Source organism: Apis mellifera, linkage group LG2 (assembly GCF_003254395.2).
Source record: "Apis mellifera strain DH4 linkage group LG2, Amel_HAv3.1, whole genome shotgun sequence".
In the NCBI taxonomy this organism is placed as follows: Eukaryota; Metazoa; Arthropoda; class Insecta; order Hymenoptera; family Apidae; genus Apis; species Apis mellifera.
The window spans coordinates 13,873,599-13,888,283 of NC_037639.1; the positions used below are offsets into that span (position 1 = coordinate 13,873,599).

Genomic DNA, 14,685 nt, shown 5'->3' on the forward strand with positions numbered 1-14,685 from the left:
CGTTTCGTCCCGACCGAGAAATTCTTTTCCTCGTTATCGTTATCATCCACGTATCTGTGCGATTATTACCTTATCGCCGTATTTTTAAATCTGTTTATAGAATCCTGATATCTCCTTGATATATAACTTGGTGCGATACACGAATATTATTTATCGGAAGCTCGATCGAATTCGCGACGAAAAAATATTGATAAATCGTCACGCAAATAATAGTTGTTCAAGAAGTAAACCGGTTTGCAATCCCGCAAAAGACGAGCGGATCTCCAAGATGATACGGATTATTCGAGGAATGACGTTATGCATCTGTCTGACAGTATTCGTGGTCGATCATGTGGTCGCTTCCGCGCGCCCGCACATCGTATTTATCCTTGCCGACGATTTGGTGAGTTTTTTCTTCTTCATCTTCCTTTTGGTGTCGCGATAAGGATTGAATAAAAATTGTTATATCGATTCATTCTCGATCGAAAAGGAAAAAGGAAAAACGTGATAAGTCACGTTTATCAATTCCTCCTTCTCCTTATTTTTATTATCAATTCCTTCTCCTCCTTATTTTCATCAATTCCTCCTCCTCTTTATTTTTATCCTCCCACCCAAATTTATCAATTCCTCCTCCCTCTCAAATTTATTAATTTCTCCTCTTCCTTATTTTTCTCAATTCCTTTTCTTTTCCAAATTCATAAATTCTTCACTCTCCGAATCCAATAGATATTATAATTAAGAATGAAACAAGTTTTCGTAATTATTTGATATCGGTTCATGACGAATGAAATAGTTTGGGCTGCGTTGGGAACTGCGTTTTGCTTGCTTTTGGAATAATAAAGAATGAAATATTTATTCATCTTCTATTTTTCTTCGCTGTTTTTGTCATTTTTTGTCATTCGTATCCTCGTTTTTTATCCTTATCTTTTTCTTTTCTTTTATCAATTCCTTCTCCCACCCAAATTTATCAATTCCTCTTCCCATCCAAATTTATCAATTCCTTCTCCTACCTAAATTTATCAATTCCTCCTCCCATCCAAATTTATCAATTCCTCCTCCCACCCAAATTTATCAATTCCTCCTCCTCCTTATTTTCATCAATTCCTCCTCCTCCTTATTTTTATCAATTCCTCCTACCCAAATTTATCAATTCCAAATTTATTAATTTCTCCTCTTCCTTATTTTTCTCAATTCCTTTTCTTTTCCAAATTCATAAATTCCTCATTCTCCGAATCCAATAAATATTATAATTAAGAATGAAACAAGTTTTCGTAATTATTTGTTATCGGTTCATGACGGATGAAATAGTTTGGGCTGCGTTGGGAACTGCGTTTTGCTTGCTTTTGAAATAATAAAGAATGGTATTTATTCGTCATCCTCCACTTTTCTTCGCTATTTTTGTCATTTTTATTGCGACATTTTTTCTCTTCCTTTCACATTTATCTTATCTTCTTCTCATTTTTCTCATCATTCGTACCCTTGTTTTTCATCCTTATATTTTTCTTTTCTTTTATCAATTCCTTCTCCCACCCAAATTTATCAATTCCTCTTCCTACCCAAATTTATCAATTCCTCTTCCTACCCAAATTTATCAATTCCTCCTCTTCCTTATTTTTATCAATTCCTCTTCCCACCCACATTTATCAATTCCTCCTCCTCCTTATTTTTATCAATTCCTCCTCCTCCTTATTTTTATCAATTCCTCCTCCTCCTTATTTTTATCAATTCCTCCTCCCACCCAAATTTATCAATTCCTCCTCTTCCTTATTTTTATCAATTCTTCCTCCCACTAAAATTTATCAATTCCTCCTCTTCCTTGTTTTTCTCAATTCCTTTTTCTTTCCAAATTCATAAATTCCTCATTCCTCGAATCCAATAGATATTATAATTAAGAATGAAACAAGTTTTCGTAATTATTTGTTATCGGTTCATGACGGATGAAATAGTTTGAGCTGCGTTGGGAACTGCGTTTTGCTTGCTTTTGGAATAATAAAGAATGGTATTTATTCGTCATTCTCCACTTTTCTTCGCTATTTTTGTCATTTTTATTGCGCCTTTTTTTCTCTTCCTTCCATATTTATCTTCTCTTTTTCTCATTTTCCTCATCATTCGTACCCTCGTTTTTCATCCTTATCTTTTTTTTTCTTTTATCAATTCCTTCTCCCACCCAAATTTATCAATTCCTCTTCCTACCCAAATTTATCAATTCCTCCTCTTCCTTATTTTTATCAATTCTTCCTCCCACTAAAATTTATCAATTCCTCCTCTTCCTTGTTTTTCTCAATTCCTTTTTCTTTCCAAATTCATAAATTCCTCATTCCCCGAATCCAATAGATATTGTAATTAAGAATGAAACAAGTTTTCGTAGTTATTTGTTATCGGTTCATGATGGATGAAATAGTTTCGGCTGCGTTGGGAATTGTGTGATTTTGCTTGCTTTTGGAATAATAAAGAATGGTATTTATTCGTCATTCTCCACTTTTCTTCGCTATTTTTGTCATTTTTATTGCGCCTTTTTTTCTCTTCCTTCCATATTTATCTTCTCTTTTTCTCATTTTCCTCATCATTCGTACCCTCGTTTTTCATCCTTATCTTTTTTTTTCTTTTATCAATTCCTTCTCCCACCCAAATTTATCAATTCCTCTTCCTACCCAAATTTATCAATTCCTCCTCTTCCTTATTTTTATCAATTCTTCCTCCCACTAAAATTTATCAATTCCTCCTCTTCCTTGTTTTTCTCAATTCCTTTTTCTTTCCAAATTCATAAATTCCTCATTCCCCGAATCCAATAGATATTGTAATTAAGAATGAAACAAGTTTTCGTAGTTATTTGTTATCGGTTCATGATGGATGAAATAGTTTCGGCTGCGTTGGGAATTGTGTGATTTTGCTTGCTTTTGGAATAATAAAGAATGGTATTTATTCGTCATTCTCCACTTTTCTTCGCTATTTTTGTCATTTTTATTGCGCCTTTTTTTCTCTTCCTTTCATATTTATCTTCTCTTTTTCTCATTTTCCTCATCATTCATACCCTCGTTTTTCATCCTTATCTTTTTTTTTCTTTTATCAATTCCTCCTCCCACCCAAATTTATCAATTCCTCCCCCTCCTTATTTTTATCAATTCCTCCTCCTCCTTATTTTTATCAATTCCTCCTCCTCCTTATTTTTATCAATTCTTCTTCCCACCCAAATTTATCAATTCCTCCTCCCACCCAAATTTATCAATTCCTCTTCCCACCCAAATTTATCAATTCCTCCTCTTCCTTATTTTTATCAATTCCTCCTCCTCCTTATTTTTATCAATTCCTCCTCCCACCCAAATTTATCAATTCCTCCTCCCACCCAAATTTATCAATTCCTCTTCCCACCCAAATTTATCAATTCCTCCTCTTCCTTATTTTTATCAATTCCTTCTCCTCCTTATTTTTATCAATTCCTCCTCCCACCCAAATTTATCAATTCCTCCTCTTCCTTATTTTTATCAATTCCTCCTCCTCCTTATTTTTATCAATTCCTCCTCCCATCCAAATTTATCAATTCCTCCTCTTCCTTATTTTTATCAATTCCTCCTCCTCCTTATTTTTATCAATTTCTCCTTCCACCCAAATTTATCAATTCCTCCACTTCCTTATTTTTCTCAATTTCTTTTTCTTTCCAAATTCATAAATTCCTCACTCTCCAAATCCAATAGATATTGTAATTAAGAATGAAACAAGTTTTCGTAATTATTTGTTATCGGTTCATGACGGATGAAATAGTTTGGGCTGCGTTGGGAACTGCGTTTTGCTTGCTTTTGAAATAATAAAGAATGGTATTTATTCGTCATCCTCCACTTTTCTTCGCTATTTTTGTCATTTTTATTGCGCCTTTTTTTCTCTTCCTTCCATATTTATCTTATCTTCTTCTCATTTTTCTCATCATTCGTACCCTTGTTTTTCATTCTTATCTTTTTCTTTTCTTTTATTAATTCCTTTTCCTCCTTATTTTTATCAATTCCTCGATATTGCTTTACTCGAATAATCTAATCGTTGGCGCTTAACAATGTGCCAATGTGAATACAAGTAGCACATAAGTGGTATAGATTTCTTATTTTACGACACATTGTTTACATGTTGCGCACATTACGTCATGCATTTTACCAGGAAATTTGATAAAAAAAAATTTTTTTCCATTACTAAGTGTCGTCGTGTTAATATGCACATGTCGTTTTTTTTTAAATTTTGTTTACGATTGTTTTTCAATATCTTATTATTGCCTCGTTGAATATTAACTTGTTAGAACAACTTGTGAAGAACGATAGATTTTCTTTTTTTTTTCTTTTCGCGATAAGCATAGCAGTTCTCAATTAACGAGTGTGTTGGGATGATGTAGGGATGGAACGACGTCGGGTTTCACGGATTGAGTCAAATTCCGACGCCGAACATCGACGCACTGGCATACACGGGCCTGCTGCTGGACCGATACTATGTCAGCCCGATCTGTACGCCGTCCAGGAGCGCTTTGATGACCGGCAAACATCCTATTCATACCGGGATGCAGCACGGGGTACACCGTCATTAAGTATTTAAGCAATCGAGTCGTAAATAAAATGACGTCGGTTTAAGGACGCGTCAACAAGCGCAAATATTAATTCGGCCGTGGTTCGTTGCTCTCGGACGAACGCTTATTTATCTTTCGTAGGGAGGGGGGTGGAATCGTGACACCGCATTTGCGGCAATTTTTCAACGCACAATGTTTCCTTTTGCGGATCGAAGAATAGAAATTCATGATTATTTTTTTTATAATATGGATTTTTCAAATTTCCACTCTTTTTTTTTCTGATTTTCAAACTCAAACTATTTTCAATAAAAAAATCCAAATTTATTGGACTTGATATTAAAAAAAATCTTATTTCATGTATATAGGAAAATAATATAGCAAAATGGTAAATCAATTTCACTTTCGAGAAATGTAAGATGAATTTGATTTGAAAAAAAAGAAAAAGAAACACGAATATAAAATCTAAAAAACGTTTCGATTGTATTACACCTTTGCTCGCTTTCTACTCTGCATCGTTGCAAAAGTGGAAATCGATATAACGAACGTTACATTAAATTAAATTTCTACACGACATGTACAATTTAATAATTAACTTGGGGGAATTAGGTTCTGAAATGCGCCGAGCCGAGAGGATTGCCTCTCCAGGAGAAACTGTTGCCGGAATACCTTCGAAATCTCGGTTACAGCACGCACATGGTAGGTAAATGGCACTTGGGATTCTACACGAAGGAGTACACGCCCACGTACAGGGGATTCGACTCGCACCTAGGTTTCTGGAGCGGCCACCACGATTATTTCGATCACACTGCCGTGGAAGAGGTAAGAAATTACGAAATGATGAATCGCTAATTCGTACGCGAGAAAAAAAAAAAAATTCAAAATTCCGTTCGAACGCAGCCGTATTGGGGATTGGACATGAGGAGAGGATTGGAGCCGGCCTGGGACCTCCACGGCCAATATTCGACGGACGTGTTCACGAAGGAGGCTGTTCGACTGATCGACAATCACAACACCAGTCGCCCGATGTTCCTCTACTTGTCCCACGCCGCAGTCCACTCCGGAAATCCTTACAACCCTCTGCCTGCACACGACCACGACGTAGCCAAATTCCCCAAAATCCTCGACTACAACCGTAGACGATTTGCTGGTAACTAGAGTACTGCTTATTTCTCTGCCCACTGATTTAAATCATTTTGCAAAGGAAGAAGAATTGAAAAACTTGGAATCGAATTTTCCATCTCCATCTTCGTGCGACGGGATTAAGCTTCCCTCTTTTCCTCGCATGTACATAATAATAACGCTCAACGAGAGATGTTCCTCCCATCCCATAACTTAAAAAGTTGTTGGAAATTTCGTTTTCTTTTCCAGGCATGCTGAGCAAGCTAGACGAGTCGGTCGGCCTAGTGGTGGAAGCTCTGCGGAAGAGAAAGATGCTGGAGAACAGCGTGATCGTGTTCTCCACGGATAATGGGGGGCCCCCGGCCGGTTTTAACCTAAACGCTGCCTCGAATTTTCCCCTGAGGGGCACAAAAAACACTCTCTGGGAAGGTATCTCTTTTAAAAAAGGAAAAAAAAAAAGAAATTAAAAAATAAATCTAATGTAACTCGTCGTTGAAGAAGAATGACGAGGAGAAAAGAAAACGAAAGAGAAGAGAAGAAAAAAAATGATCCAATTTGTCCGTGGATTAGGTGGCGTCAGGGGAACCGGTCTCGTGTGGTCGCCGAAGCTAATAAACCCTGGAAGAATCAGCAGGCAATTGATTCACATCAGCGACTGGTTACCGACCCTGTTAACAGCCGTCGGTGGAGATCCATCGAATTTGGCCATCGACGGTGTGGATATGTGGCGAGCGTTGAACGAGGACACGATATCACCGAGGAAAATGGTCCTTCACAATATCGACGACATTTACGGAATTGCCGGGATCACGTACGGCGATTGGAAATTCATTCAGGGTAAAAAAAAACTGATCCACTTCGTCACGACGACAGTTGGATTTTTTCGAAAATTTGAATTGAAATTCGATTCTTTGCCAAGGGTCTACCTATAACGGCCAATGGGACGATTGGTACGGTCCGTCGGGGAGGGATTGGGCGTACGACCCCTATGCGGTGATGGAGAGCGCTGCTGGTCGAGCGGCGGCCAGCGTGGGCTTGTCCTTGACCGCAGGGAATATAGAGAAGCTTCAACAGGGCGCCGCTATCAAGTGTTCAACGAGAAACGAGAATCTGCCGTTGTGCAAACCGTTGGAGGCCCCTTGCTTGTTCAACGTCCGCGAGGATCCCTGCGAGAAGAATAATCTTATAGAGAAGTAGGTGTACACGGAGATGCTTTGGACGAAGGGAAGAGGGATTGGAAGAGATTGGAGAAAAAAAATATCATTTATTCGTTTCAAGGTATCCATCCATCGTGTCCGATCTGAAGGAGAAGCTGAGCCTGTTGAACGCGTCTGCGATATTACCTGGTAACCTCCCCTGGGACAAGAGGGGAAATCCGGATTACTGGGATCACACGTGGACCAATTTCGGCGATTACTTGAACGTGTTCGCGAATAACGTCAGTTAATGGTGGAACAGCCGCTTTGTGCGTAAACCGTTAGATCGGTGCGAGAGGAATAAAGTGAAAGAACGGCATGAACGGAATTATAAATGGTATCTCGTTTATTTCTTATTTTCTATACATCTTCGATTTTGTCTCGCGCGTTCTATCCAATTGCGTACAAAGTGAGGAACGAAATGGAAATGAGAGATCCGATAGAAATAAAAACGGGACGTCCTCGTGTCGGCTAGAACGTTAATATAGGTCCTTCTCGATGATCGAGAATATCTGAAAGAAAAATAATAATCCGTTTAAAGAATTTTCTCCCGCGAACGTTTCTCTCTATCTCACCTTTGGCAATGCTCCACCAAGGCAGAGTGATGTAGGTGAGAAACGCGTTGAGGGGAACGGATTGGGCTCGCCTAGTCTCTTTCCAGAAGTGGAACGTCTGCGTGAATCCTCTCATAGTCCACAGAGGGTTGTAAGCGCCGTCGTCCAGCTCTGCCGGCACACACAGAGAACCAATTCGATTATCGCTAACGAATCTGTCGCTTAAGCATCGTTATGATCCTGGAATGATTCGTGTCGATCAGTCGGATGGAAGCAATTGCAGAGGACAACATTGGAAGCGATAGAATCGGGAACCAGTCGAATCAAAGATTTGTTCAAATTTTGTGACGCGGAATGGCGATAAGTATAGTAATTGTTGGTAAATGGAGGAGCGGCAAGGTGTCAAGTGAAAATATGTCGAGGTGTTTCTCTTTCTTTCTTTACAATGATGCACATCAGCTACAGGTGCGCAGAAAATAAATAATAAACACGAACAGGGATGCACTAATTTTTTCTTCTTCTTTCTACGTACACAACGTTTGATCTTTTCTCCCATCTTTCCTTTTTTTTTTCTATTTCGCCCCTTTCTTCGTTCCTCCCTCTTCAAACAATCGAACGTTGTGAAGCAGAAAAAAGAAAAGGTGGATCGTTGTCTGCTACCACACAGATCGAATTTCTACTTTCGTTTCTATCTCGTTTCTTATCGTCGGTGTCAGTGAATGCTTGTCCCTAATCGTGGATGACCATGTTTATACCGGTGGTGAAACTCGCGTTAATTTCCAAATTATTTTTTTCTTTTTTTTCTTTTTGGAAATCACGAACGTTTCAGAAACGTTTCGAATTTCGATTGGAAAATTTCGAACCGGAAACCACCACCAGCACTGTGGAACACGACGGTTCCAAATCACGATTAGAATTTGTTCGATTAGAAGTCATCCCCGGTTGCCATTGTAATTTCACCATCCTCACATAAACACAGTCATTGAGCATGGTTGCCACGTTCCTAAGCAGGAATGTATGAATGTATACAAGAATTGGATTGAATACAATGGACAACATGACTGCAACATTTTTCGGGTGTTGCACACGAGCTGCTCGATGAACGACCGTTATCCTGCGCATATAAAAATTTCAATTTACATTCTCGCCATAGCAAAAAAAAAAAAAAGAAAAAAAAAGTAATCCTAGAGATATAAATAAAACAAACTCCATGCTTCGAAACATAACTCTCTGGTCACGCGACAGAATCCACTTACCGGAAACAAAACTCTGTTTTTTTCTTTTTCTTTTCACGAGGCAGAGTTGAGCACTAAAAATCGACCAAGCGAAAAATTTCTTCGAGCAAAGTTATTTTTATCTTAAAAAGAAACAAACAAAAAAAACCCTCGAATGTAACGTTTATTTTCGAATATTATCAACTCTTAACGCATCGCAGATTTCGAGAGCAATACTTTGACGTGCCAACGAGATTCACCCGTGATTATCGAAACCATTATTGAGACCATCTTGCCCATCTCTGTTCACTCGAGAAAAGCGGGAAAATCCGCAAAAGAGAAACGGTCGTTCACGGATCAACACGCGTGCATCAACGCGTCGTGATCGCTACATATACATACATATATATATATATACATAACACGCGTATATATGTGGTGTAGAGGTGTTTATTTATTATTTTTTTTTTTTGAGCAGGGGGGAAGAAGAATTTACCCTGTGAGCCGGGGCGGCGCGGGAGCTCGCACCAATAGTAGATAGCTGTTCCGTCTGGTGTGACACGGTGCGGGGGTAGTGGGTTGCCCGCGAAGCTGCCCGACAACGCTCGTCTTCGCCTCCTTCTGGGCAGGGTGGCGCTCTGCCTGTGCGCGGTCACGTTGCCGCGCGTAATTCGCGCGTTCGCGTTTCTATCTCTCAACTGGTCCTCGTTTCTGTTCTTGTTCCGCCCCGTGTAGTATTCCTCCTGGTCGGAGCCGGCCGAGCGTAGACGCCTGCGCCCCCCCTCCGCGCGGCGGACCCTGACCAACTCGTCGTCGCTCAGCCGCCGTTGCTCCTCGTCGTTCTCCAGGTTGTTGACCCGCTCGTGATTGATCTGGCCCGTGCTGTACGGCCTTCGCTTCCTGTTATTGTCCGCCTCCTCGTAGCCCGCAAACGGCAATTCCTCCTTCCCGTGCACCAGTATCGCGCCCGCGTCCAGCTTCTGTCTCACGTTGTCGTCCGTCAGGCAGGGGGCCGCGGGAACGAGTATCTCGCTACCGACCTCGATATGGTTGTGCCGGTGATTCTGGAGGCCTGCCACCAACCGGACAATTCGTATCGATTCGATGCGATTCACAGTGGGCGCGCTCGTGCCGTGTTTCTCTGCGATAATTTCATCCCTTCGTCTCTGTCGCTTACGTTTATATATATATATCGTTATCATGATAGAATGTTCTCTATTTTATTTAGCGGGAGAGACGAAGATTGAAGAAAGACGCAGGAGCACGCTCACCGTGTGTGTGGTCGCGATAGGCCTCCTTGTGATTCGACGTTCCGTTCTCGTTTTCGCTACGCTCCCACGAGTTACGTTGTTGCTTGTGTTTCGGGCGTTGTTGCCTGGCGGGAACGTGAGGGGATCTTCGTCGCCTGACGTGCGGACTCCTGTGATTTCCTGGTGAGCCCCGGCCGCCCCAGCTGCTATCCTGTAGGTCGGCTACAAAGGAAAGAGCCGGAATGGCACGTGACACAGATTAGAGACAAGGTATTTCTTTCTTTTTTTATTTTTATTTTTTTTTTATTTTCTTTCGATTTCTTTTTCCGTTCGTATCTCCTTCTTTTTTTTTGTTTTGTTTTCGTTTCTTTCCCATTTCGTGACAAAATTGTAATCGAGATTCGCGCGTGATGGTGTTGGTGGTGGTGGTGGTCTACAGCCGTTTCTCCTCGTGTGTTTTCTGTTTTTTTTCTCTCTCTTTTTTTTTTTTTTTTTAATCTCCGTTCTCGTTTCTCTCTGCGCTTTTCGAGACGAAAAACAGCGATAGATCTGCAAACGTATCGAAACACCGCGTCTCGTGGCGCTGATGGACGGTCTGAAGGAAATACAAGAGCACGGATCAACTGGATTCTTCGGAACCAGAGCTCGAGCTTCGTATCTCGACGATTAATAAAGATTGGCCGCAAGGATGATGTCCATCTTTGCGACCATTTGCGCGAAAAAAGTAAAAATACCAAAGAAAAAAGAATATATATATATATCGTTGGAAGCATGCAACTACCGGGAGCTTCCATCGTGGAAATTTTGCGAAAAAAACCCGCTAAGAAAACCCTCAATAAACGCGAGCAAAATATCAAGAAAGATTACCAACGAGTAAGTAAAGTATGTATACTTGCGAATAAAATTTAAAGTCGTGGAGAATCAGATCAGACAGCTGGGTGGATCGAGTCGGCCAAGACTATCGAGAGAAGAGAAATGTGCAGAGTACACAGATATATACGATAACACAACAGCATGCACAGTCGATTCTGAGGGGCGCAGGCACAAGAGAGAACGGGAAGAAGGTGAGAAGTGAGAAAGAGAGTGTAGAGAAAATTCGTCCTTCGTCTTTCGCGACTTTCCGTCCCGGAGGGGCTTCGCCATCGACTCCGACGTACTTCCAATTGGTGGATATTTCAGAGATTTTCTAGTTACCGTCACGGACGTCTCCTGCTTCGATTTCGTTCAACCCGTTCGCCATCGAGTCCAGACCTTCGTTCTCCGACCTTGCCTTGGTCGCGGCCGTATCCGGCTTCGTCCTCCACCCGCCGCGCACGAAATTGTTCAGATTCGCGCTCGGGTCGGACAGCCTTCGTTGATGCCGATACAAAAACAGCTCCTCGGCGTCGTCCCAGTCGGCGTCCCACAGGGAATCGGTGGCGCAGTAGCCGGGCTCCGAGGTCGGTGTCTCAGCCCCCGAACCCTTCGGCTTCGTCACAGCCATCTCCGCGTGCCCCTTCCCTGAAAAGTACGAAAAAGTGTAGCGCTATTTGGTCGAAACGAAACACAGAGAGAGAGAGAGAGAGAGAGAGATTTGTTCTTTTTGGAGAGCAGAGACGTTTCCTATCGTACCACGAGGCCCCTTCATTCGAACGAATTCTATGCGCTGGGAGGCCGCGCCGGAAAACAGGCCAAAGGTCATTCGCTGCGCCATTTTGGTGCTCAAGCTGGACTGGAAGTGAAAGCGGGCGAGGTTCGTTTAAAATAGCAGGCGCGATGTGAAGGCGTATATTCTGTAAAGGTCGATACGTACCCTGGCGTCGTATACTTTCTTCAGGGCGTCGTATCTGATAGAGCCGAGAAATATTACACCTTGAATCGCGCCCTCCCTGTCGGACGCCACCAATTCGACGCACACCATCTCCCCGTCCCTGACTAGAATATCACAGAAAACTTCGTCGAAATTGTCCACCATGAAGCATATGTGCGGGTAGGTCATCTCCTCGAGATCACCCTTCGCGTCCATTCGTCTTCGGCTGGGGCTCGCGTACACTTTTTGCGAGTGCCTGCGCAATACCTGAAAACGGTTATTTGTAATTAAACGAAAAGAAGAAAAGAAGATTGTAGTAAGATTGGAAGAAAGATTGGAAAATGTTCTGGGAAGAATAAGGGCTCACTTGCAATTCCTTGGGGCTCGTCCTTGTGCAGATAGCCAAGGTGAGCGTGTAGTCGAATTGATGCACGACCAGATTCAGGTACACGGTTTCCTCCCAATCGATGTCGGGATCGCCGATAGGTAGCTTCTTGCTGTCCTTCCGGAACACGTCCACCTCCGTCTCGAATTTTGGCAAGTATCTCGACGACGTCTTCACGTGCTTCTTTCGCACGAAGAACAGCAAGTCGTCGCCGTCGATCGTGTGCTCTGCCTGGAAGAGGAAGTGCCTGACAAACAGGTCCGTCCAGTAGGTTGTACCTTGAAGTATCACGAAGCCGGAGTCTGCGGGATGGAACATTGACGAGAGATTAATAAAAAAAGAAAGAAAAAGAAAGAAAAAACAAACGTTCGATTAGAGCTCGACGAGAAGAAGAGAATAAAGGGTGATAAAGGATGCGAAAGGTCAAATGGATGGAAGAAGAGGAGAAAAAATAAAGATTGATATTTTCAATTAACGGCAATAACGCGGTCAACTCGACGATTATACGATGAAGGAGCACCGAGACGAAATAATTCTCAAGGGGGAACAGGAACTAGCCGCGACCGAATCTCCGAGGCAATCGATAATCGATAAGAATGTGCCACGAGTATTTAATTGCAGCCTCTCTATTGTCAGCCTCGACATCTCAACCATTCCCTCATCCGCTTTATTAAAGGGTTGCACGGACTTTATTAAAAACTTGGATAAAACTTGACCTTCCGGCTGTTCAAAGCGAAAATAGCTCGCGATCCTGTATAAATAGTTTGTTAATTAAATCTTTTCGTCGATGCGTGGGTATACGGTTGCGTTAATTTTTATATTAATTTTCAATCGTTGAGGAAAAAAAAAAAGAATGTTTCGTTTGAAAATCCATCGTTTGAAGAATGGAAATGAGCATTTGTTTATCCAAGAGGAAATGGCGTTGAGTCATACGTACGCGCAGCGTGCGTATAATTGCTTGTTGACACCGCGTCGCGTCATGTTACATTTATGGAACGACGAACCGGTATATGTAAGAATTATTCGTAAACGTTGTATCCTACGCGCGGCAAAAAGAAACGTACACGCGAAATCGAAAGATAATCGATTGATAAACGCGATTTCGAGGATATTCGAAATAGAAAGTGATGGAAAAGAAGAAAACAAAATACGTAACAACATTACATTAGACACGCATGCATTAACATCGCATATCGCGCTTGTTTTCCCTTCCAATGTTTTTCCAATCTAAGCCTACACTGTATAATTAAGAATGCAAATTTATTGCAAATCGATTCTTTTTCGCCTTTCACTCGAAATTATTAAAGTTACAGTGGAGAGTGAAACGGCACAGTGGACGAAGACGTGTACGCGAAGGAATACGCGGTTTACCGAAAATAAACGTTGCCTAAACGGAGGTAAATAGAAGCGAAGAGCACCATATACTCGTTTCTACTCGTTTTCCCCTCGTACACGATGATCGATCGTTAAATCACCCTCGTCAGCCGAACAAAAGGCACCGTGGTCCCTCTCCGTGGAGAGGAACACACCCTCGTCGCGTGCACTCCCTCCTCCCCCTCTCGACACGGCTCCCCCAACGACCCGCGTAAAACGAAACGTTTTTAAAAACATCGACTCGGAAGCTTAATTCTTTAATGAATCGGAATACATAGTTTCGAAACCATACGAACCATCCTTGAGCATCTGTCGGAGCTCCTTGGTCCTCTGAAAGTTGATCTCCTCGAGAAGCTGCTCCAGCATGGTCGGTGGCCTGGCCAGGCCCGACGACGAGCTGCCAGCCAGAGTGGCCATGCCCAGCCCTCCTCGTGCTTTCACGCCGCGATTCCTGCTGGCGTTCTGTCGCCACGATCACTCGGAGAGAGAGACAACAGCGAGCGAGGCGAGGCGAGACGAGGCGAGGCGAGGCGCGCGTTTCCCTCGAATCACGGCCAGCCGAGAGACGTGGTCACGTAGGAACCGAACGGAACGACAGAGGTCAGCCGCGAACCGGCTGAGATCGGCATCTCGCCTCCCGTTGTTAGATGCGCGATCTTCTCCTCGAGGTGGCCATACTGGCTTAGTTTTTTTCTCTTCAGCCGAGACTCGTTGCCGTCGCGAGATTGGATTCGCTCGTGCTCAGGCTACTGCTCGCCTCTTACTCGCACGGTCACGCCACGCACCGTTCAGTTTACGCTCGCCACGGCGGAGGGACAGACAACGAAACCGACGACTCGACTCTCGCTCGTCACAGCCGCTCGATAATTTCGCGCATGCGAATCGCGATGACGCCACCGACGCGCCAACGACGCGCTCCTTTCGAATGCGCGTTTATTTTTGTTCCATGCGCGAAGCGTTTCGTAAGAGGGAACGATACGAGTCGACCAAACGTTTTAGACCTAGGTTGGTCAGCTTGGTTCGTTTTAAGAGGAAGATAGCACGATATGTTTTTTTTTCTTTTATCTCGCTCTTACTGAAGCTATGCGTGTTTATAAACGGAGTTAACTCTACTATCTTTTAATCTTCTAATCTTTCGAAGGAAATTTTAATAATGAGTTTTTGATAAGAATTTTTATAATTATAATTACATTTCTCAATCCGTCGATGCGTGATTATCAAAAAGAAAAATCTCTTATTATTATTACGTAGATCTAATTTCTCTACGAGATACAGAATTACAATA

The 14,685-nt window shown here is 42.4% G+C and overlaps 2 protein-coding genes across 9 annotated transcripts; one reads left to right on the forward strand and one right to left on the reverse strand.

The window, feature by feature from the left end:
* Positions 1 to 28: 28 nt before the first annotated feature.
* LOC552073 (arylsulfatase B) lies at positions 29 to 7,169 on the forward strand. Its single transcript, XM_006568959.2, has 8 exons — positions 29 to 382; positions 4,352 to 4,525; positions 5,126 to 5,338; positions 5,417 to 5,666; positions 5,888 to 6,067; positions 6,209 to 6,475; positions 6,558 to 6,831; positions 6,917 to 7,169. The coding sequence occupies exons 1-8, from the start codon at positions 269 to 271 to the stop codon at positions 7,083 to 7,085; spliced, it is 1,641 nt and encodes a 546-aa protein (XP_006569022.1). The 5' UTR covers positions 29 to 268; the 3' UTR covers positions 7,086 to 7,169.
* LOC408669 (uncharacterized protein KIAA0930 homolog) lies at positions 7,163 to 14,600 on the reverse strand. Of its 8 annotated transcripts, none has more exons than XM_006568961.3 (9): positions 13,697 to 14,596; positions 12,009 to 12,328; positions 11,645 to 11,908; positions 11,464 to 11,563; positions 11,047 to 11,352; positions 9,874 to 10,074; positions 9,099 to 9,743; positions 7,410 to 7,559; positions 7,163 to 7,346 (listed from the first exon to the last, which is right to left on the reverse strand). In XM_006568961.3, exons 1-9 carry the CDS (start codon positions 13,815 to 13,817, stop codon positions 7,306 to 7,308), a joined length of 2,148 nt encoding a protein of 715 aa, XP_006569024.1. In that variant the 5' UTR covers positions 13,818 to 14,596; the 3' UTR covers positions 7,163 to 7,305. The 8 variants fall into 8 exon arrangements, with proteins under 8 accessions (XP_006569024.1, XP_026294920.1, XP_006569023.1 ...); XM_026439135.1 differs by having other exon boundaries at positions 9,099 to 9,674; positions 13,697 to 14,591; XM_006568960.3 differs by having other exon boundaries at positions 7,163 to 7,559; positions 13,697 to 14,600.
* Between the last annotated feature and the right edge of the window lie 85 nt (positions 14,601 to 14,685).

Coding starts and splice junctions, on each gene's coding strand:
- LOC552073 (XM_006568959.2), top strand. CDS start 269: ATGATACGGATTATTCGAGGAATGACGTTATGCATCTGTCTGACAGTA. Junction 5,339..5,416: donor ATCACACTGCCGTGGAAGAG/GTAAGAAATTAC, acceptor GTTCGAACGCAG/CCGTATTGGGGATTGGACAT. Junction 6,832..6,916: donor AAGAATAATCTTATAGAGAA/GTAGGTGTACAC, acceptor ATTCGTTTCAAG/GTATCCATCCATCGTGTCCG.
- LOC408669 (XM_006568960.3), bottom strand. CDS start 13,817: ATGGCCACTCTGGCTGGCAGCTCGTCGTCGGGCCTGGCCAGGCCACCG. Junction 11,564..11,644: donor AGAAAGTATACGACGCCAGG/GTACGTATCGAC, acceptor TTTCACTTCCAG/TCCAGCTTGAGCACCAAAAT. Junction 11,353..11,463: donor TCGAATGAAGGGGCCTCGTG/GTACGATAGGAA, acceptor CGTACTTTTCAG/GGAAGGGGCACGCGGAGATG.